The 22,317-nt window shown below is 35.6% G+C and overlaps 1 protein-coding gene across 3 annotated transcripts in view; it reads left to right on the forward strand.

The window, feature by feature from the left end:
- The window catches only part of PIK3R1 (phosphoinositide-3-kinase regulatory subunit 1), a 96,749-nt gene extending 80,235 nt beyond the window's left edge, over positions 1-16,514 (forward strand). Inside the window, exons 1-10 of one of the 3 annotated variants that reach the window (XM_012541073.3) lie at positions 1,876-2,251; positions 5,964-6,069; positions 6,739-6,837; positions 6,950-7,130; positions 7,428-7,553; positions 8,577-8,719; positions 9,088-9,264; positions 9,367-9,435; positions 10,978-11,148; positions 12,280-16,514. In XM_012541073.3, the coding sequence (XP_012396527.1) occupies positions 2,005-2,251; positions 5,964-6,069; positions 6,739-6,837; positions 6,950-7,130; positions 7,428-7,553; positions 8,577-8,719; positions 9,088-9,264; positions 9,367-9,435; positions 10,978-11,148; positions 12,280-12,469 (1,509 nt within the window). In that variant the 5' untranslated portion in view covers positions 1,876-2,004 and the 3' untranslated portion in view covers positions 12,470-16,514. Of the gene's footprint in view, positions 1-1,875; positions 2,252-4,099; positions 4,498-5,963; positions 6,070-6,738; positions 6,838-6,949; positions 7,131-7,427; positions 7,554-8,576; positions 8,720-9,087; positions 9,265-9,366; positions 9,436-10,977; positions 11,149-12,279 lie in introns of those variants that run through there. The other 2 variants (XM_012541074.3, XM_031965863.1) reach the window with 2 other exon arrangements.
- Positions 16,515-22,317: the final 5,803 nt, after the last annotated feature.

Raw genomic sequence — 22,317 nt, forward strand, 5'->3', positions numbered from 1 at the left:
GCTTTCTCTTTTTGCCAGTAGAGGGCTCCCTTTTTTAAGTTATTAGGGTTGCCATCCCTTTTTTTTTTTTTTTTTTTTTTACTGAGTTTTTCATCAAAGAGGATACATTGAGAAGTGATTTATCCCATTTTCCAGTAATATCATAGTATCTACGTAGATAATAGAGAGAATTTATGAAGAACTGTTTGAACAAACTATTTCCAAGTATGTATTGTAAGACCTTTCCTAATAAATAAGAAGAGGTCTTCTCTGGTGGATAATTTAATTTTAAAACATAATAAATATCTTGGTTGATTTGGAAGATAATTTAATCTTTAAAATTTTTCATTTGATTGAGAATTCTTTAGACATGATAACTCTTGTATGCTAAGAAAAGAGGTTCCTAAGATGATGGGCTTTATTTACAAAGACAAATGACAGTACAATAGTGCCTAAACTGACTACATGCTAACCCTGTAATTAGCTGGCATTTATTTAAATTTTAAATAATTTAATTTAATTTTGCCTTTTTATCAGAAATTTATTTTTATGGACTGGTCCACAGAGGGATAATTTCTAAGTCATTCTTGAATGTCAAAACATTTTAGCCATTTTATCAGAGTATTCCTTGCATTATGAGAATAATTCTAAAGTATGTTTTTGGTGTTTGTATCTGTTAATTATATGTCAAGACATGGCTATTTCTTTTCTTAGCCCTGTGATCACTCAGTTGAGTGCTGGATTGCTTTCCAAGTGTAAAATGGATATTGGGAAGACCCTTTAGCTTCAAAGGGAATGAAGAGGTGATAATAAGCACAGAATAGAAAGCAGAAAATCATGAAGAGGATGTAGATTTTAGCTTCTTTGCATGTGGCTAAAAATAATTAACGATCATTTCTTTTGTAGCTTGGTCTTGATTCTTTTTCTCCTTTCTGTGCAGAAAGGAAGCAGGATAGATTCTCTTACTGTGCTCATAACATCCATATCCAGTGATATTTTTGGTCAGTCAGGTGAATGAGCTTTATACTAACAGTATAGCCTATATTCTTCATGGCTCTCTTCTTCCCTATAACTCCCTCACATACAGGAAACAAAAACATCCTCTTCTAGTGTCTTCCCCTACTTGTTCTTTGCCCCATATAGCCATCAGATAAAACATGATGTGAACACACCTCTTAATTATTAGAAAATGGTGTGGCAATTTAACTGTCAGGCAAAATCAACCTCATAGGAATGACTGCAAAGAAGTTTCCACATGGTTTTGAAGTGTTCCATTCATGCCTCATAATAATAGCTTTCCTGAGAGACCCTCCCTTACGAATATTTTGGGATCTGTATTTTTAATCCCTTCCCTGCCAGTGCTATTAAGTGGACCAAGTCTGGATTGAAGCGGCTTCATAAGGGTCTTCAGATTGCACCTGTAGTAGCGGGTTCTGCACAAGTGTGGAGGAGGAGAAGGAAGAGGAGGTGGCCGGGAAGATTGTGAGCCAGTTATTCTGTATGTGCCTGGGTTGTTCTGAGAGGTTCAGAACTTTACAAGGAAAGCTTTGATTCTATTTTTTGCTGAACTAGCTCAACCACTTCCTGTGTTTAGCTGCTCATAGTGCCTTGCTTGACTGCCGGTTACTTTAGTCCTGCAGCCAGTTACAGAGCTTATTTTAGGTCTGCTTACAATGGCCTTCTCTCTCTCATGTGCTCGGCTAAAACGAGAAAGTTAGCCCCGCGTTGGCCACTTGTTAGCTGATGACAACTTTTACTTTGACTCTGGCTTTTCCCTCCCCCCACCTGAAATCCCTGGCTCAGCAAATATTTGAACCTGCCCAAGTTAATCATGAAGCTGAGATCTTTATCTGAGAGAGACGTGCCAGCGACTGAGCTTTTTTTTTTTTTTTTCCACAGTACAGTACTGAAATTGAGTTCGCTTTTTAATGATGAGCCAGATAGGAGTGGATCTCCTCGGACTGCACTCAGATTGCATCTGTTCAGAGCAGAGCAGAAGGAGGAGGGTTCAGCTTTACTGACTACATGTTTCAGCCGTTTCCTAGTGGATTTTATGGAACGTTAATTGAAAGCTGTAGAATTCCTCTTCAGGAAAACTTTTCTACCCCTCCCCTCAATTGGTTCAGACAGGATTGGAACCAATTTATGAGCCAGTTGGGGGAGTCCTGGGGGCTTTTTCTATTTTCTTGGTGGAAAAATAGTTTTGTAGATTTTTCATATTGTTGGATCCAGGAATATCAGAGGAAAACATTTGCAATGCATAACTTACAAAGTAAGTTGTTTCTGATTTGTCTCCCTCCTCCTCCCACTTGCATTTCACTCTCCTGAAAAGCATGAGATCCTCTCTTCTAGCTTGCTTATGGATTTTGTGATTTGAGGGGGGTTTTAAGCAGGAGAATGGAGATAGGTTAGAGTAGTTTTTGTGAGCGTGCAAGTGTAGGGACAGGAGGGAAAGATTGTGTTTGGATTGGAAGAGAAGGAAGGAGATAATTACATTGTGCTTGGTTAGAAGTTGTTCCCAAGCCAGGTCCTAGGGAGGCAGTGGAAAATCACCTGTCTCTCTGTCCTCCCTGTGCTGGCTTGCCATATGGTATCACAGCAAGCTAGACTAGTTTGGGTTAAGTGTTAACTTGATTGTACAAGTGTAGCTGTCTGGAGTTGGCTAACTGAAAAGTTATTTTAAAAAATGGCTTTTAAAAATAGTTTTAATTTTTCTTTGGAAGGCCCGGTATGGTATCTTAATTTTAACTTTAAAGGCTGGGGGGAGTCGGTCTGTAAGTCTTATATTAAGCAAAAGACTGTAATTTAGCATTGGCATTCCCAGCCCCTCACTCTTTTGTAAGTGTCTTGGTCTCTTAAATGTCTTGTTACCTTATACAGATAGAATTTGGATTGGGGGATAGTGAGAATGTACACATACAGTAAAAGTGCATGCACACAGTTCAGTGGCTTTGTCCATAGTGTCCATTTAGTATATGTCCAGATGGAATGGAGGATAGTGAGAATGTACACATATACAGTACAAGTACATGCATACAGTTCAATGGCTTTGTCCATAGTGTCCATTTAGTAGGTATCCAGATTGGATGAAGAATAAATTTCAGTGCCATCTGCACTCTTCATATTGTCTTAAAAAATGCATGATATACATTTAAAAAAATAATGCAGGCATTTTTTCAAAGACTCTGCTAACTTGCATAGCTGTTCAGATCAGCACCATTTGTCTAGAAAAGTTGTGTTTTCTTTCTTTAGAATACATTGAATTTAGTAGATCTGATTTATAGTGGGGACTTAGGCCTCAGTGGAACTAAAATTATCATACATATATAAGAAATTCATGTCTTGTTTCTAAATGCTGATAAGATGATATGTTGGTCTCCAAAAGGAGACACTGTAGGGATAGTATAATGAGTAAAAAAAATGTGATGAGATTTTCTGCTCTCTGAAAGAATTAATAGCAAAGTTAACTTATAATGATGGAAGTAGGGGTGAGGAATAATTTGTTGCTGTACTATACTCTGCATTGTGATGAATAAACCATTTGTGTTTGGAAAGGCATATTAAATCTCCCAGTTTTCTTCCATTTTATTACTTTAGTTCTCATTAAGGATTGACAATTATGTTCATCCTCTCTGTTAATATTCACTTTCATGCCTTTTTCAGGTTTTTTTTTGGGGGGGGAGGGGTTTCCATACAATTATGTTCAGCTTTAAAATATTTAGCAGAGGGGGAAAGGTTTTCTGTCCAAGTCTTACAAAAATATAGCTCTGATGTAGTGGTAAATTTTAAGGGCTCTGGGCTTAAAACACTCAAGTGAATTAAATCAGAATAACATTGGTTTATCTTTTAACAGTGAAGAGTTCTTGGTTTTGTTATTATTTTGCTACTTAAGGAATAAAAAATCTATATTAAATGTAGAATTTTGACATCTTTGTAAGATTTTGAAACTAAGAAATGACCTGGCTATCTTTAAACCCAGATGTACTAGGGAAAGGGGAAAAAAGGGGAGGAAAAAAAAAAGCTACGTGCTGCAGCATATCAGCTTTTGTCAACCTGCCAACAGTGGAACGTACCATGCTGCAAGGAGTCATAAAAATGAATTAGAAAACTCCGTGCTAGGAAAGAACCATCATATTAAACACCTTTTTGAGTAGATGAGCTTGCATACATTGCAGTCCTGTTAAATGTGCAGTCTCCCCGAGATTGAAATAGTGTTAAGATTAGTATAGAACAAAAATGATGAAGCAGGAGGGGTCTGGTGACATTATTCTGACTTGATTGGCTGGGGTGTATGATGTAATAGGTTACAGTGCAGCCCCTTATAGGTTTTAAAATGAATTCCAAGACACCATTACAAAGAGAGCCTGACTCTTTTCTTATAACTGAGCTTAACCAGGGAAACTCTTATACAAATGTACAATACTGTTTGGAATATGGAAGACCTGGATATAGACTGTTCTAAGACAGATAGACATTGTGGCACAGACTTGATGTTTTACATAGAAATGGATCCTCCAGGTAATGCTGCAGTGTATGATTGTGTGTGGAGGGCTACTTCATGTTAGTCTTTTGACAGCTGCTGTCAAATGTCCTCTTTAGATTTTTAGTCTGTCTTGATTTCTTTTTTTTTTCCCACGGATAAAAATGATTTGGAACATAATAGAAATTTAAGAAACTGTTGGTTTTCATGTGAGAAGCCAGGATATTATCGTAAATAATTATTATTACTTGGATGGAAGTGAATTGAATTCAGACTTTCTAGTTCTGCCTTTTGTTAGTTTTAATCCTTTGCTGTCTGGGTCATGTTGTTATTGTATGTTGTTTTGTGGTTAAAATGTTGCATCCTTTTTGCTTCTGCTCTTTTGGGGTGGGGGATAGGAGGAAGAATGAGAGAAAGCACTGGGACTTTGCAGTAATAACACATTACCATGTACTTTTAGTGAGAGCATTTAAATATAACAATGCTTACAACTTAATTCCTGGCCCGAAACTATTCTAAGTCAGATACTCAGCTTTATGTGCTCTTGTTCATTTTAAGATATTGTTAAAAACAGATAGGAGTTGGGCTTACATTTATTATTCTTTAATTTTTATGAAACCTTAATTTATTTGCACAAAGAGCTACAGAATTTTCTTAAATAAAATTATTAAAAGAAACTTTTAAACTTTAACCCCCTCCCCTAATTTCAGAATTATTTTGATTTTTTTTAAAACATCTTTTTCCTTCCCCACTGCCCCCCACTCCCCAGTTTTAAATCCTGATTCCAGCTTTGTCCTTCCCCCTCCCTCCTTTCCCCAGCTATTAATTCAGAAGTGCTGCAGTATCTTCCTTGGCACTTGCTAGTGTATGTATGCTGCTTTGACATTGAGAAAGGGGGATGTGGTTTTTAATTAGTCTTGGCATTTGGAACACAATTTATTCAGCAGAATATTACGCTTAACACTAAGGATATTTAGGTCACAGATGGGTTTCTTAAAGTGGTTTTTGGCAGATCAGTGCACAAAATACTAAGGATCAGAGAAACCTAATGCTTCTTCCTGAAACACACTGTTAGAGATGAGCTGTTTTTATTACCACAACAGCATTTGTGAAAGAGAGCAACCAAATTTCTCCTTGATAATTAAATAGGAAGAGGAAATTAAGCCAGACTTAATTCCTCATGGTCATATGTTGATGGAATGAAACAGACACCAATTTTATTATAAACAAACTGGAAAATATATTATTTACATTTTTGACACTTGTCTGTCTCAGACAAGTTTTCTTTACTATACTTTGAATTCTTTTGATTCATACTTTGAAATATATTAAATAAAACTGCCCAAGATATATTCAGGAGTTGCCATTTTCAGGAACTGTATTTCCCAGTTGTTTAATTGTTTTGCATACACTGTAATGTCATTTGTCCCAAGAACGATAAGTATAGTTTTTACTCTGGACTGAATGAAAATAAACTTTGTTTCCCTCTCTCCATCCTTTTCAGCACTGCCTCCCAAGCCATCCAAACCCACTACTGTAACAACTAACAACGGTATGAATAACAATATGTCCTTACAAGATGCTGAGTGGTACTGGGGAGACATCTCAAGGTAAGGCAGCAATACAAAGTGATTGTATATGTCCCATTTATGTTTCTCATTATTAAGAACAGGAAAACTACCAGCTTGCTGGGATCCATTTCAAGATAGCTTCCAACATAAACATGAAGCATAGTTGGCTCTTTTCCAAAGATGACCAAAAAAAGTCACTGGGACTTGAGAAGCAATGAGGGCCTGATGCCTTATGAAATTAAATACTTTCAGAGCTTTATGATTGTCTGACATGCCTAGGAAGAGCTTAAATTAAAAGGGCAGTGCTTAGAGACAGAGTGAAATGTTGGACCTTCTGCTAAGAGCAAAACTTGCAAGATTTAATCCTTTCACAGTTATACCAAAAACGAACAATGGTTTTGAAAGCCTATATCGTAATTGGGGAGGTCATTCCTAGCCATGTCAATTGTTCAGAGATGTTGGAATACTTTCCAAAGGACTTTTTGTAAGGATTATAGTAGTGGGGTTGTTGAACACTTTATCTTTGTGTTGAGGTACTTGCTTATACAGAGACATTTAAGTGAGAGAGAAAGAAAATTGCTTTGTCTCCAAATAAAACCAGAACAAAGAAATTTAATCTGGAAAGAAAAAAAAAATCAGTTGTGAAAGCCAGAACCGCTACCTCACAGAAGTGGGTATTTATTTTTGTTACTATTCTTTTTACTTCAGGGAAGAAGTAAATGAAAAGCTGCGTGATACAGCAGATGGTACCTTTTTGGTCCGAGATGCTTCCACTAAAATGCATGGGGACTATACTCTTACACTTAGGTAAGACTGCTTGTAATAGAGATCAGCACTTAAGACTGACTTTAAAACACTTTCCTAAATAGGAGAAGTTGCATGTTAGAGATTAAACTGTTTTCTGGTATTTTATTCATAGGAAAGGAGGAAATAATAAATTAATCAAAATATTTCATCGAGATGGGAAATATGGCTTCTCTGACCCACTGACTTTCAACTCTGTGGTTGAACTGATAAACCACTACCGGAATGAATCTCTAGCTCAGTATAATCCCAAACTGGATGTGAAATTACTTTATCCAGTATCCAAATACCAACAGGTAAATGAATCCAATTGTGACTAGACTTTTGACAAGATCTTGCTTGTAAATCACTAAAATAATTCTGAATAAAAAAAATTGTTGAAGTAGTACACTGATTATATTTGTACAAAATCATGTTTGAAAATTTTACAATCAAAAATGTCCTTTCCTTCTTTTAAATAGTTAAATGGAATTTTGTGTGTTCCTGAAATTTTTTTTTTAAACAAGGTCCAAATTAAATGTCTTTAATCTTAAATTTAGTGAGAAAATTTTTAATTCAATTAAAATTTTTAAAAAATTTAATCTCTTTTCCAGGATCAAGTAGTAAAAGAAGATAGTATTGAAGCTGTAGGAAAAAAATTACATGAATATAACACTCAATTCCAAGAAAAAAGCAGAGAATATGATAGATTATATGAAGATTATACTCGTACATCTCAGGTAAGTTATTTCTAGTCACATTTTAACTTCAGAATTTTTAGGTTATTGGATTTTAATCTGGTCACCATCTGGCTTTGGGAGTCAGAGGGTATATAAATTTGATTCTAAGCTCAGTCCCTTACTAGCTTTGGGATGTTGGCCAAATTAATCCACTTCTCTGGCCCTCAATTTTCTCATCTGTAAAATGAAGGGTCTGAACTTGGTGACTTCCAAGACTTTATGATGCTTCTATGATCCTACATACTTATCTTTTAAAAAAAAAAAAAAAAAGAAAAAAGAAAAAGAAAAATCTGAGGAGCAAATTTTGTGGAGTGTGTGTGTGTGTGTGTGTGTAGTAATTATAATATATAATCAGTATTTCTATGATATGGTGTTTATATTTGTCTTTTAAAAAACAGGATCAAGTATATATGTATGTATGTATATATATGCAAAAGAATCTTTTAAAAATATAAATATTACTAGAATCATACATATAAGTTTTATGTTGGGGGTTGTGTGTGTGTATGTGTGCGTGTGCATGTATGTGTATATCTATCTATATCTAAATCTATCTCTCAAAGGGTTCTCTGTGATTGGTCTCTTCCACTTGCCTCTTTGCAGATACTTATCTGAGGCAGATAAGGTGGGGAAAGATGAATGCCATAAGATACTGATTCACAATGGGATAGCAGTTCAAGGAAACAGTGTGTTTGGTGATCTTAGAAAGCTTTTGTTCAGTCATTGTAGTCGTGTCCAGTTTTTCATGACTCCATTTGGAGTTTTCTTGGCAAAGCTACTGGAATGGTTTGCCATTTTCTTCTCCAGCTCATTTTATAGATGAGGAAACTGAGGCAAACAGGGTTAAGTAACTTGCCCAGAATCCCACAGCTAGTGTGTGAGGCAAGATTTGAATTCAAGTCTTTCTGGTTCTAGACTCAGCAACATACCCCTTGAATGAATGAAACCAATTAATTGTTGTGATGGATAGATATTGTCTGTTTCATCTGAAGCTTTAAATCTTTAAAAAAAATTGCATTGTAGGAAATCCAAATGAAAAGAACAGCAATTGAAGCATTTAATGAAACAATAAAGATATTTGAAGAACAGTGCCAAACCCAGGAACGGTACAGCAAAGAATACATAGAAAAGTTTAAACGTGAAGGAAATGAAAAAGAAATACAAAGGTCAGTGGATATTTAAAGGGTTAATATTTTTATTTGGTCTAAAATTCCTGGGTCCCAGCCAGCTTTCTCTGTGGTGGGTAGTTTAGAAATGGTATTTTCTTTAGCTGAGAGAAAAACTTTGCATCTGGGACAAAAATTTTTTACTTTTTTTTTGCTGAGGCAATTGGAGTTAAGTGACTTGCCCAGAGTCACACAGCTAGGAAGAGTTAAGTGTCTGAGACCAGATTTGAACTCGGGTCCTCCTGATTTCAGGGCTGATACTTTATTCACTGCGCCACGTAGCTGCCCCAGGGATGAAAATTATTATTAATTATATGGAAACCTCATGTATGAGCCTATCATCAGACAAGTCTGTTTCTTTCCTCCAGGATTATGCATAATTATGAAAAGTTAAAGTCTCGAATCAGTGAAATAGTGGATAGTAGACGAAGGTTGGAGGAGGATTTGAAGAAGCAAGCAGCTGAGTATCGAGAGATTGACAAGCGGATGAACAGCATTAAGCCAGATCTCATTCAGCTGAGGAAGACAAGGGACCAATACTTGATGTAAGAGAATTGAATTGAAAGCTAACAAAGTGAACTATTTGTAGGTGATGTATTCTATATCATTATACCCTGACCTTGATTTTTATTTTGTTTTAATTATAGGTGGTTGACTCAGAAAGGTGTCCGACAAAAGAAGTTGAATGAATGGTTGGGCAATGAAAATACAGAAGAGTAAGTATCTATCCATAATGAGAATATTGTCAAGAAATTTCTTAACTCTGGGGGGAGGCCATAGGCATTAGGGTCTAATGCAATAACTTACGCATGTAAAATTGGGGAAATAAAGGGAGGGCAAATTATTTTTATTTTTCTATTGAACAGAAAACTAAAATCTTTAATTGGTTCTTGAGAATGAGATAAATGGCCTTTGGAGCACAGATTTAGGGATTCAGGATCATAGATTTAGTACCATAAAAGACTATAGGAATCACCTGGTTCCACCCACTCTTTTTACAAATGAAACTGAGGCCCCTATTTTTTTTTTTTTCTGCTAGTGACAAAAATTAAATGACTTGTCCTATATCACACACATTAAATGTCAGGATCAGGATTCATAACAAGTCTCTGCTTCCAAATTCAGTGCTTTCTAGACGCTGCAGTAGACAAGAACATTGGACCTGGAAGTCAAGAGAGTCTGAATTAAAATGTAGTCTTTGCTACTTCCTGGGCAAATCATTTTAAACTTTGTCTGCCTTGGTTTCTTGAAGTGTAAAATGAGGATAAAAGTAGCACCTACCACTCAGGTTGTTGTGAACATCAAATGAGATAGAATTTGTTTACAGCTTTTCATTTCTCAAAGTGCTTTTGATTTACTTTATTTGATGTCTCTTTCCTGGAGTAGCAGGAAATTCACTAAGTTTGGAACATCCTCCAGGATAAACTAGTAAACCCGCTTAGAACCTAACTAGACAGAAAATTTAAGTCACCAGTATTTTCCCCCTCTCCTCTGTAAAATGATCATGGATATTCATAATAGTGACCATGAAGGAGGTACAGAGATCCAGAAGTGTTCTCTGAAATTATCAGAGGAAAAATTATATTTTGTCAATATTTAGGGTTGTTTTCATTCTTTGGAGAATGTTAGAATAGTCCATCTCCCAGGATTTTTATTGAGTGAAATTGGGAACAAATAGTAGTTTATTGCATTCTGGTATTTTGCTATTGGGATTGTTCATGGAGTTCTTTGATAGCAAGCATTGATGGCTATCTGGGGCCGATTTGTTCAGAGGTCAACTAAGGTAGTAACTGATATCATTTCAGGATCTCTAGCAACTGACCATGTTAAAAAAATAAAGATAAGGATTTTCAGCCAAATCCTTCTCTTGCTTCACAATATGAAACTGGCCTGACATTTTTGTCTAGACAATAAGGGAGACATAGTCAGGGCTAACCCCAGACTAGAACTAAATCTGAAATGATGGTCACCACTCTAGTTCTGAATTTGGCACCAAAGCACCCAGGTTATGCTACCTGTGTGACACTGGGAAAATAATTTAACATCTTTGGGCCCCAGTTTCTCCATCTGTTAAAATGAGAGATTGGATTAGTCTTTTAAGGTTCCTTTCTACTTTACATTTCTGATTCTGTTTTGTGGATGTGGGAAGGCCTTATACAAATGGTAAAGAGGCATGCTCTTCACGAATTAGTGCAGTGGCCGACAATATGTACTAATGTGCATCTTAAATATAAATAACCTTTTTCATTTTTGTGCAGCCAATATTCAATGGTGGAAGATGACGAGGATCTGCCGCACCATGATGAGAGAACGTGGAATGTGGGAAGCAGCAACAGAAGCAAAGCAGAGAACCTCTTGCGCGGCAAACGGGATGGCACTTTCCTGGTCCGAGAGAGCAGCAAACAGGGATGCTTTGCTTGCTCTGTAGTGTATGTATTTTCAGTGAATTTTATTTTATTTCAGATATTTCTTAAAGTCAGGATTCATTCAGTCGATAAAAACTTCTGGAAGCTCTGTATGTGACAAACTGCGTTAGATATTACTAGGAATCAGAGGAATTCAGAAAACACAGTTCCTGTCTTGAGGGATTAAATCATAGAAACCAAGGATTACAGCATAGAGCAGTACTGCCATTTGATGCTCACCAAGGCCATATTGGGCACTGATCAACATGGCTTAGACAGATAAGAGTCATTGACATTCATTCTGACAAGTCAAATATACATTCCCTTCATTTTAGTGTATTTTGAAGGTGTCTTTTCAGTAGTTTGAAAAATAAACTTCAGTTTAATAGTAGTACTTCTGAGGTATGGGTTATCTTAGTAAATGGTAACAAAAAGACCATCTTCGACATAATTAAGAGCATTTTGTAGGAAACAGGGTTTGATAAGAACTTTGAGTAAGGACTATAGTTACAAAGACAGTTTTCAGAGTATTTTTCTATCTGTCATCTCATTTCAGCTTTGCTACAACCCAATGAGGTTTGGGTTATTAACAAGTATTAACCTTGTTTTTTAGCTGAGAAAACTATAGTAGTTTTAGGTAGAATTTGAATACAGATCTTCTTGACTCAAAGCTCAGAGCCCTGTCTACTATGTTACAGTGAAGAGTATTTCGTAATAGAAATAATAACTAATATTTATATAGTGCCTTCTATTTGTCAGGCACTGTGCTAAGTGATTTATAATTTTTATTTCACTTGCTTCTCCCAAGAACCTTAGAAGGTAGGTGATATTATCCCCATTTTACAGATCAGGAAATTGAGGCAAACAGAGGTTAAATGCTTCTTCATACTCACAGAGCTAAGTATGTATATCTGAGGCTGTATTTGAGCTTAGATTTTTCTGTGCATTTTACTATCTAACTGCCTTAGTATCAGACACTAGCGGTGTAAGAATAGTTACTAAGCTATTTACTAAGGGAGAAGTCCATAACTTCCAGCCAGTTTCTTACTTTTTAAAAAAAATCTCTCCTTTATTTCTTTCTGTAATTGCAAAGTTAAGTCTTCCATAAACTCAGATCTCAGAATAACTAACTTTTCTCTTTCCTTTTCTTTCTAGGGTGGATGGTGAAGTAAAGCACTGTGTGATAAATAAAACGCCAACTGGGTATGGATTTGCAGAGCCATATAATTTGTACAACTCTCTGAAAGAATTGGTGCTCCATTACCAACACACGTCCCTCGTCCAGCACAACGACTCTCTCAATGTCACCCTAGCCTACCCAGTCAATGCACAGCAGAGGCGATGAGGAGATCATACTGTATCTTTACCTAAAAGTTCCACAACACTGAGGCCTCTGGAAAGCAAAGGGCTCCCCTTCCTCCCCATCTCAGCCTAACCTGTGATTTTGAGCTGCAGAAACAAAGCTGTCTGTCTTCAGATAGGACTAGAGCTTTCTTCGGGAAAATAAAAGGACACGGGGGGAGAATGCAGCCTTGTGCTGTGACCGCACGTTTCTAATCCAGAGTGATGGGTTTTTGTTTTTTTTTTTTTGTTTTTTTTTTTTTGTTTTTTGTTTTTTGTTTTTTTTTTTTAATTTAAAAAAAAAAAACATGAAGAGGAAAAAAAATGCTAAATCTCTGCCTGCAGGGACATAGAGGCCTTTAACTAACATGGTGCTTGTTTACGCTTTCTGAAGCTTTACCAGCCTGACGTTTGGACTGTGTGGACCGAGGGGCAGGCAGGGCTCAGCAGCCCTGCTGTGAGAATTGATCAGTCCAGCCTGGATTGGATTTTGGCAAGCCACTGTGCTCGGTGGACCCAGACACACAGCACTGTGGATTATTTCATTTTTCTGATGAATGAATGAATGAATATGTAGCAGAAAGACACTTCCACTTAAAAGGACACTTTAAGAGGGACACTTTAAGAAAACTTTGGTTTTGTGTCTGTTCAGAGGAATTGCTATAGTAGCCAAGTGCCAGGAAGTGTTTTGTTTAGACTTTAAAACAAAACAAAACAAAACAAAACAAAAAACCGGAAAAAAAAATCACCACCAACAAACCACCCAGTTTGGAGAAATCAAGCTTGGAGAGAAATAAGACTTTAAGTGAAATACAGTATATATATGTAATATGTACATAATATCGGATGACTAACTATCGAATAGATGGCTCCTATCAAAACCAAACAAGCTTCTCTTTTCATTGTTTTGCTGAAGACTAAATCCTTAGTGCTATGCAATTCTTCCTTTTCATTAAGTTGTATTTCAATTTTAAATGTACCTTCAGAATAAGCTCCCCCTCTTCCAGGTTTTGTTGCTTGAAAATGTTGTTTCCCCTGATTTTTTTTATTAATATTCATTTTGTTATTTTTTTTTTAAAGAGAAATGCACAGGTTGCCAGTAAAAATTGGCTTCAGAATTAAAACTGAAATATTTTACAATTTTCCTTGTACAGAATACTTGGCTGTTAGCCCAAGGTTAAAAAGTTCATAACAGATTTTTGGACTAAATGTTTTGTTGGGCAGTGCCTGATAAGCTTCAAAGCTGCTTTATTCAATAAAAAAAATATATGAATATTACAAAATATCATTGAAGTCCAACAATATTGTTTTAAGACTCTCTTAAAAATACGGTACCTAACGATGTTTATTTAAAAAAAACATTGTAAACTTCTTGTATTTGATGGGATGGGGTGAAAAGGGGGAAGATGGGTGTGAAGGGAAAGATAATTTGCACCTTCTTCCTTTAATGATTGCAGAGAACAAATGATATAATTTGTTTTAGGTTTTTCCAAACCCTTTTGATTTATTACTCATAGCCAATAAATGATAGTCTAACCAACCACTGTAACCCTTAAGCTTCACCCAGCTGGTCAGATATTTCAGTTTTTAGGAAGCAAATTTCTTAAGTATGTTTTTTATTCATAGAAAAATACCTAAGTTTGTTTGGACACCTATTTATGGTCACTTAAAGGTGAGCCTTTAAGAGTGTTATTCTTTCAGAGTTTAAGATTCCCATTTTCTAAAATGATTAGAAGGGAAGGCGAGTTCTGAAAAAAACATTTTGACTGTGGCGGCACCAGGTATATTCCAGCTGACCATTTTTGGGGGTACAAGAACCAAAGACATGTCACAATCATCGTCCACATTGCATCAGTGGTATGACCATTCCAGAATTCTTGGCACTGCTTTTTTCCCCAATTATCCATATAATTGTGTCTTACTTTGCTGGAAGCAATAGGAATAATCTAGTAGAGTTGTCTTTCCAATTTTAGGGTAGGTAGAGGTCTATTTTCCTTAATTTACATATATAAAGTCTGTTTTGTTTAATAGGATTTGTATATGTACTAAGAGGAATAAATCCTAGTAGATTCTCTCTGGTCACTGTCCAAGCTAATTAACACAAAAGTCTGGAGACATCATTTTAACTTTGGAAGTGCTGTTAAACTTAATTTGCCTCTCCACTTCTGCTTCTGTGAAAGTTTTTAAGTTGCTTTTGGAAACCAGCAATTGACTTCATTTTTCTGCGGAATGTTACATCTTTCTCAAATGGAAATCTTTCACATATTTAAGATCAAAGTTCACTCTTATGTCCAAGACTGTCAGTTCTAAAATTTAATGAGTTTTTTTTTTCCTGAGTTATATAAAACTATTGATCATTCCCCTCTCCTCTTCAGATGAATTAGAATTCATCTGGACTAAATTCTTAAACAATGTTTCTTTATGATCACTTTGGGGGGGGGGTGTGATATAATTAGATAAGATCTCATGTGTCACAAAAGTATAACAGTATATGGTAGTTAAACTAGCTTTCATTGTAACCCAGATATAGCAAGCGAAGAAATAAAGATGGATCAGAGATGAATTACATTCCGTAGGCAAACACACAAGAACAAAATTGCTGTTTTTATTTCTAAGAATTTTTCTCGATATGATTTCAGTGGAAATGTTGATATTCCAACATTGGCTTTCCTTGTAGCTAACAAGCACATTTGCAGAAGTTATTATTATTATTAAATAATGAGGCAGAATTCATAGCAACATATCATAGCAAGTAATGCCATATATACGATATTACAGCTCTGCCAAATGCCTCTCTGATTGCTGAGTAGCATGCCCATCATAGTTGTACTTCCAGACATTTCACCAGCATTCTGCAGTGTCCTTTCAGTTAAATCCAAAAGTCAGTGCTAACAAAATCCAAATTGAAGCTTCCTGTAGACATTAGTTGACATATATTAGAGCTACTTCTGAGAACTGTTTTATTCACCTTATTTTTCCCATCCATGTGATATCCTTAGAAAGAAAAGCTAAAAACTAAGGTACAAAGATGCCATTACAGGGCTGTAGGAATGGGAGCATGGGTCCTCATTCTCATTACACAGGAAGGAAGGAAGGAGAGATCATAAGTACATGTAAAAATGAAAAAGCATGTTTTTGAATCATCTTACAACTTAGACTTGTGAGACCCATATATATATATATATAGTTATATATATATAGTTATATAAATATATATTCACATATGTGCATGGACTGTGTTTTCAGTGCACCTTTCAGCAAAAAAGATACACAATCATTTCGTTCATTCAAGCACATAACCATCCAAACTTCTAAGAACAATTGTGTATGTGTGTGTTTTAAAGGTTGTGTTAGTTTTGTTCTACAATGGTGAAAATTGTTTGCAAGTGAAATGAGAAGTACAGTAATTCTCTGGCTCTTTTTTTCCCTTTTGAAAAAAAAAAAATGCTAACTCCTTGCAGGCTGGTCTGGATGAATCTCAGCTGAGAAATCCTTGTCCAAGTGTGTAGGGTCAAAATGTGTCATTGTGAGCTGTTGCTGTGGGGAATCGGTGGCTTTGTTTTGTAGCTGGTTATGACTTATTGTGCTTGGGATGTCCTACTGATGTCCCTCCTTGGGAGGGACTCATTGCTGGTTGTAACAACTGTGCTTTTGTTATGCATGGTATCCAAGTCAGTTAGGAAGTAGACCCTGGTAGCTGTGTAGGTTCAGGGTCTTTTAAGAGAGGGGCAGTTCAAAGCACAATGCCTCCCATGGGACAAAGTTTCAAAATGCCAAATTTTTCTTAAGATTAGACCTCCAGCTGGTGGGGGTAGGGGTGGGGGTTGTTATTCTAGAAGAAGATGGGGTTAGGATCAATTGAAAAGAATATCCATGTTACTGTTACACGTGTCACCATGAGAGAGAGCATTAGCTGCCCAGGATGCTGCTATTTAATTTTTTTAAAAAAATTAAAGTTCATTTTTCTTGTTACTTTGTTTAAAAAAGCTTTGTTCAATGTTTTTACAAAAAAAATTATATTGTTAAAATAAAGTTGGTCTTTGACGAGAGGGAGGATATATGGTGGTCAGTTGTAATTTTGCCTTTACAAGGCAATGGGGTGGGGGTGCTGGGGAAGTGTACCTCCTTGAAATTTTGTTCAAGCTTTAGATTTGATGGCTCTGTGTCTTGTTTTAAGTTGCTTTTGATGCATTGTATTAGGTCTTCAAAAAGAATAAAGGTTGTTTTGAAAAAAAATTTTGTATTGAGACTTAAGTGATCACTTTATAAGGAATTCCCAGAATAGCTTTTTATATTTTGGGGTAACCTACATGTGGCTGAATTTAAACAATGTAATGACATGGGTTGTGGAGATCTTCATAGTCATAGTCATACCATAGCTACAGAGTTATTTGTAAGCACAGGGCTGTGGAAACTAATTTTGCAGTCAGAGAACCTGAGGTCAAATCTGCTTTTCTTAATAGCTCGAGCAAATCGATAGATTTTCTTGGGTCTTATTTTCCATCTGTATAATGATGGAGATTAATCTAGAGATCCATGATCAGATAAATCCATGACTACAGAGGATCTGAGATTACTTTTTAAACTTTTGTTCTTTGATCTTCTAAATTCATTATTTAATTTTCTTCAGTATTTCAAAGATCTGTGGTTAAGATACAATCTCTGCTATTGCAGATTACAACCTTTTCAATGACAATAAAACTATCTGGCTCCCTTAAGTTTTTATAGCCAAAAGCAAAAAAGAAACAGAAGCTTAGTAATGACCCTTCAGTAATGACCTCTGAACTTCACCAAATAGGTCTTAGATGAAGCAGAACAAATTTGTGAACAAATTTCATGAAGGATACTAGAATTAGATTTTAGTAAATGTCCCATATAGCTGTATTGTCTTTTTTTTTTTAAATTTAAGAGACTAGAACTTACAGAGAATCCCCTTTTAATGTCTTTAAAAGTGCTGTCACGTGAAGATGAATCCCAAATTCATTTGTGAAATCTTTGTCTATTTAGTGATCAGTAAGTAACAGAATCTGAGTCAGATGGGACTTAAGCTATTGAGTCTAATGGGTATTTGAATAAAGAATCCCTTAACCCCCTGACAGCTCATCATCTAATCTTTATTTGAAGACCTCAAATGATAGGAAAACAACCATCTCCATTCCACTTTTTTGATTGCTCAAAATCTAAGAAGTTTTTCTTGAGGTTAGGCCTAAATGTACCTTTTCAATCTTATTACTCCTAGTTCTCTGGGATAAAATGGAGGAAGGTCAATACCTATTCCCCACTATTTTGCCCTTCATTAATCACTGGTCACCTATCCCATCTCCTTTCCCCATCCTCACTGAAGGCTTCTCTGTACTATCTACAATAGGATTGAAGGACCTTTTAAAAGAGAAAGTACTTGGAGGTAATGAGCATTGATTCTAATAATCAACTTGCATCCCATTATCCACCCTGTTTCATACTATGAAATTTAATAAATAATGAGCACCCAGACTCATCGAACGTGGTGTTTAGGCTTTGATTCTTGCTCAATCTCAGGTACCAGCCAATGTGCAATGTACCTGGGGAACATACAGAAGATTTGCAAAATACTATCTCCTCTTAAGGGGTTTACTCTTGTTGCATTTTAAAAAATACATACATAGTCTGGTCAATAGATTAAAATATTTATTGTTGTGAAGATTAGAATATTTTCACACTTATATTTAGCTTCTAGTTATATACACAAAAGTTACAAAGATGTGACCAAATGAAAATATAATTAGATAAATTTGGAACCAGTTGTATGGCCAGACTCATAGTAATCATTAATGCTTCAATATGATCTGGGAAGGAGGGATTTGTGTTTGACCCAGTGTTATTTAATGGTTTGGTTATTTACTTGGATAGAAGTATATAGATGGCATGGCCATCAAATTTGCAGGTGATATAACCTTGAAAACTAGTTAAAATAATATGACAGGATTCAAAAAGGTCACAATGGGATGTAAAGTCGTTGAATGTAATAAGATAAATGCCAAATCATATTTGGGTTAAAAATTTTACTTCACAAATAGAAGAAAGAGGGAACTTTTTAGCTTTTCTGAAAAAGATCTTGTCATCCTGGGTTTGCTTAAGAAAGATGTGTTTAGCTCTTTTTCTCCTACCTGGAATATTCTATCTTCTCTACCCTTCCAAGATCAATCTCAAAACATATATGTATATACATCTAGGTCCAAGGACGTAGAAATAAAGAAATCATAAATCACAATCCCTTTGTGTCCTGCCTGGGTCAGACCATATTAGTAGCACTGTGTTAAGTAGTTCCAGGTGATTATATATATATATATATATGTATATATATTTATATATATATATAAATATACATACATATATATATATATATATGTATATATATATATATATAAATAATATGGAAGACATTGAAAAACCAAAGATGATTTTATATATATATATATTATGGAAGACATTGAAAAACCAAAGGTGATTATATATATAATATGGAAGACATTGAAAAACCAAACCACAGTATCCAAAAGTGGGCCACAGCATGGTAAAGGGCTTTGAGTTTGTGCCCTGTGAAGTTCAGTGGAAGGACCTAACAATAAACCAGAAAAGAGAAGACTTAGGGATTAGTTTCTTCAAGTATGTGAAGAGCTGTTGTGGAAGAAGAGTTTGACTTCCTTTGGCTTCAGAAAGCAGACCTAGGAGCAATAAATTGATGATACAAAAGAAAATTTAGATTAACTATAAGGAAAAAAAATCGCAACAGAGCTATCCAATTCAAAATGTAGTGAGTTCACTTTTGTTGGATTTTTTTTCCTTACAGGGGCTATATCACCATTTATTGGGTCCGAGAAATGAGCATTTATTAAGTGCTTGTTATGTGTCAGGTATTATGCAAAGCACTTTGCAGATATTTCATTTGATCTTCTTGTAAAGTAAGTACTTTTATATCCTTTTTACAGCTGAAGCAGACAGAGGCTGACTTGCCCAGAGTCATACAGCTAAGAAATGCCTGAAGCTAACTTTGAACTCAGGTCTTCCTGACTCCAGACCAGCTCTCTATCCATTGTATCTTATCTACCTATGATTTAGAGAGGATCATTTTTTAGAATTGTTTTGGATTCTTTGTCTGTTGATTCTAAATACATAGAGCCTTGATTTTTAGATACAAGTTAGCCAAAATTTTCCTATAAACACCATTTTAAATGTTTTGATTATTTTAATCTTTCTTGTTTTCTGGAGTCATTAGCTTTTATTCTGATCAGTTTTAATTTTAGTGATGTTTTTTCTTAATAAAGTACTTCTTTCAAGCTGTTAATTCTCTTTACAAATATTTCTTCCATAGCTTATTTCTCAATTGCTTTCATTTGATTTTTAAAATAATGTTTAGTTTGTTTTAAAAGTCTTGCTTCTTCTCTTTCAGGAATTCTAGTTGACCTTATGTACAAGCTTTTTTTTCCTTTGAGACTTGCTTTACTTGTAGATGTTTTGTAATGATTCTCTTCTGACTTTCTGTTTGGAACATCTCTTTTGCCATAGTAGCTCATTATGTAGGACTGTTTTTGGTTCTTCATTCTTCTTGTCTATTTCCTGGCTTCAGACTTTGTTAGAGTGGTGTTTTATGAATTTTAGGAATAATATCTGAGTTGAATTTTAATCTTCTTAAATCCTTTTGCTGCCTTTTTGTGGGTATTGAGTGTTACATTATTCCAAGATCTCAAATATAACTCAGTCCAAAGGCATGTAAGCTTTATTGCTTCCAGAGTGGTCAGATCCAGGACAAAATCTGATGACTGCCCTCATGATCTGAACTCTTCAAGTTCTTGACCTAGATTTGGATCTCAGCAACATTCCTATTAGCTTACCCTTTGTTATAAGTCCTTGTAGTTTGCTGTTGGATTCAATCTTTACTACTGAATTAGAAAAAATTGCTAAAATGATAGAATTCTTTTTTGGTTTGGAATTTCTGCCCTTGTTTACTGCTGCAGGCTTCAGATTGGGCTAAAGGCAGATAGAGAATTCCTGTTCAGTTCTTGGGGTCACATCCACACAACTCTTGTTGGCTTCTGAAATTGTTCTTAGCTCAGTAAGACTCAGAACTGTTCTCCCTTCTGGAATGCCCCCTTTAGGCCCAGGTTTCCTCTTGGCTGGGAAAATGATTCTGTGTGATTTATTTATTTATTTTTTTTAAAGATTTCCCAGTCCAGACCTGATCTAGGATGTTTCTTTGATATCTGTGGAAGAGTTGTTGAAGGAGCCCAGTTGCACTTCTTGCTCTTACACATTTTAGCTGTGCCCAGTATGATTTGTTTAAATAAAATCTTACCCAAATATAAAAGCTCTTATTTTCAAAGCAACTATGATTTTTTAAAATTTAAGTTGATTTATTAATCAATTTAAGTTGGATTCTGAACTCCAAAAGTCAAAGATCTGGCCCAGAAAGTTGTCAAATCTGCCAAAATGCAGTCACCAGGACCTTGCCTTTTTACAGATGCCAACTATATGGCTGTAAGTCAATATGCCATCTGCCTGTTCTCTGGAATTGGTTGAAATGGTGGGAAAGAGAATGTATATGTTAGTTTTGGTCTGGGAAATTTTTTAAGGAATTTTCTTTGGAGTAGAAACACTGCTCTAAGTGAGTATTTCCACTAAAATCTGAAAGGACTGTTTCAGTGAGAAGTAGAAATGCTGCAGTTGGTTCTTTTGAACACCCACTATGTTCTAGACATTGGACCAGATGGTGAGAGAAGTACAAAGACACATGTCCCTATCTGCAAGAAATTTACATTCTGCTGGGGGAATATGACATCAGCTAAATATGTTATATGTACAATATGCATGTCTATTTTTATATATGTAAATGAATATATTTATATACACTTACATTTATAGGTATCCCATACACACATTATTATGTGCACACACAAACATGCACATAGCATGTTAAGTGGATAGACATACATGTTATGTACCTATATGCATGATTCAAATGTATATATGTGCACACATGCATATTATGTATGTAATTTATACATCTATAACAAAAATTAGAATGTAAGTACATAAGAGAGGTAAACAAATCTATAATATATCTGAAGACAAAAGATCATAGAGTTCTGGACCTAGGGCTGGAAGAAATCTTTGAGATAATCTAATTCAACCTTTTCAATTTACAGATTTGGAAACTGAGAGCTAGAGAGATTGATAACTTGTTCTCAGATTTGCATCAGTGTTCTTTGACTTCAAATTCAGCACCAAACCCCTCTTTCATGTTTTATTTATATCTTGGGGATTTGGGGAAGTTCTTGGAGGAAGTGGAACCCAACCTTGACTTTAAAGATTGGAAATGATTCCAACACAATACATGTGACAAGGAACTAATTCTGGGCGTAAGAGTTAGCATATGTGAAAACACACTCTAATCCTTGTAACCACCCTTATTAAAAGGAGGGGGTATGACAGTGGAAAAGAGAATTGGATTGTTCTGGGCCCGGAGCCTAGTTCTGCCTAAACCTTTTTACTACAAAAGAGCAAAATTACTTCTCTCCAATCTTCTTTAGTAGACGACAACTAAGGTCCCTTTCAACTCTAACATTTGTATTTGCTTAAATTGTTAATAGAAAGTTGAGTTCCTGCTCTGAAATTCCATGAGCCAGTGGTCCAAGGCACCTGCGTACAAAAGCAACCCGAGTCATTTGCTAAGATTTTGGCCCAAACTGCAAGACCAGGGAGTGAATGCCCACAGAAGATAGTCACTCCAGTACTTCAGTACTAGCTGTTGATACTGATAGCAAAGAAGGTCAAGGGAAAGGTTCAACATCACTGAAGTCTAATTTTCCCACTTAT

The sequence above is a fragment of the Sarcophilus harrisii genome, chromosome 1 (assembly GCF_902635505.1).
Source record: "Sarcophilus harrisii chromosome 1, mSarHar1.11, whole genome shotgun sequence".
NCBI lineage: Eukaryota > Metazoa > Chordata > Mammalia > Dasyuromorphia > Dasyuridae > Sarcophilus > Sarcophilus harrisii.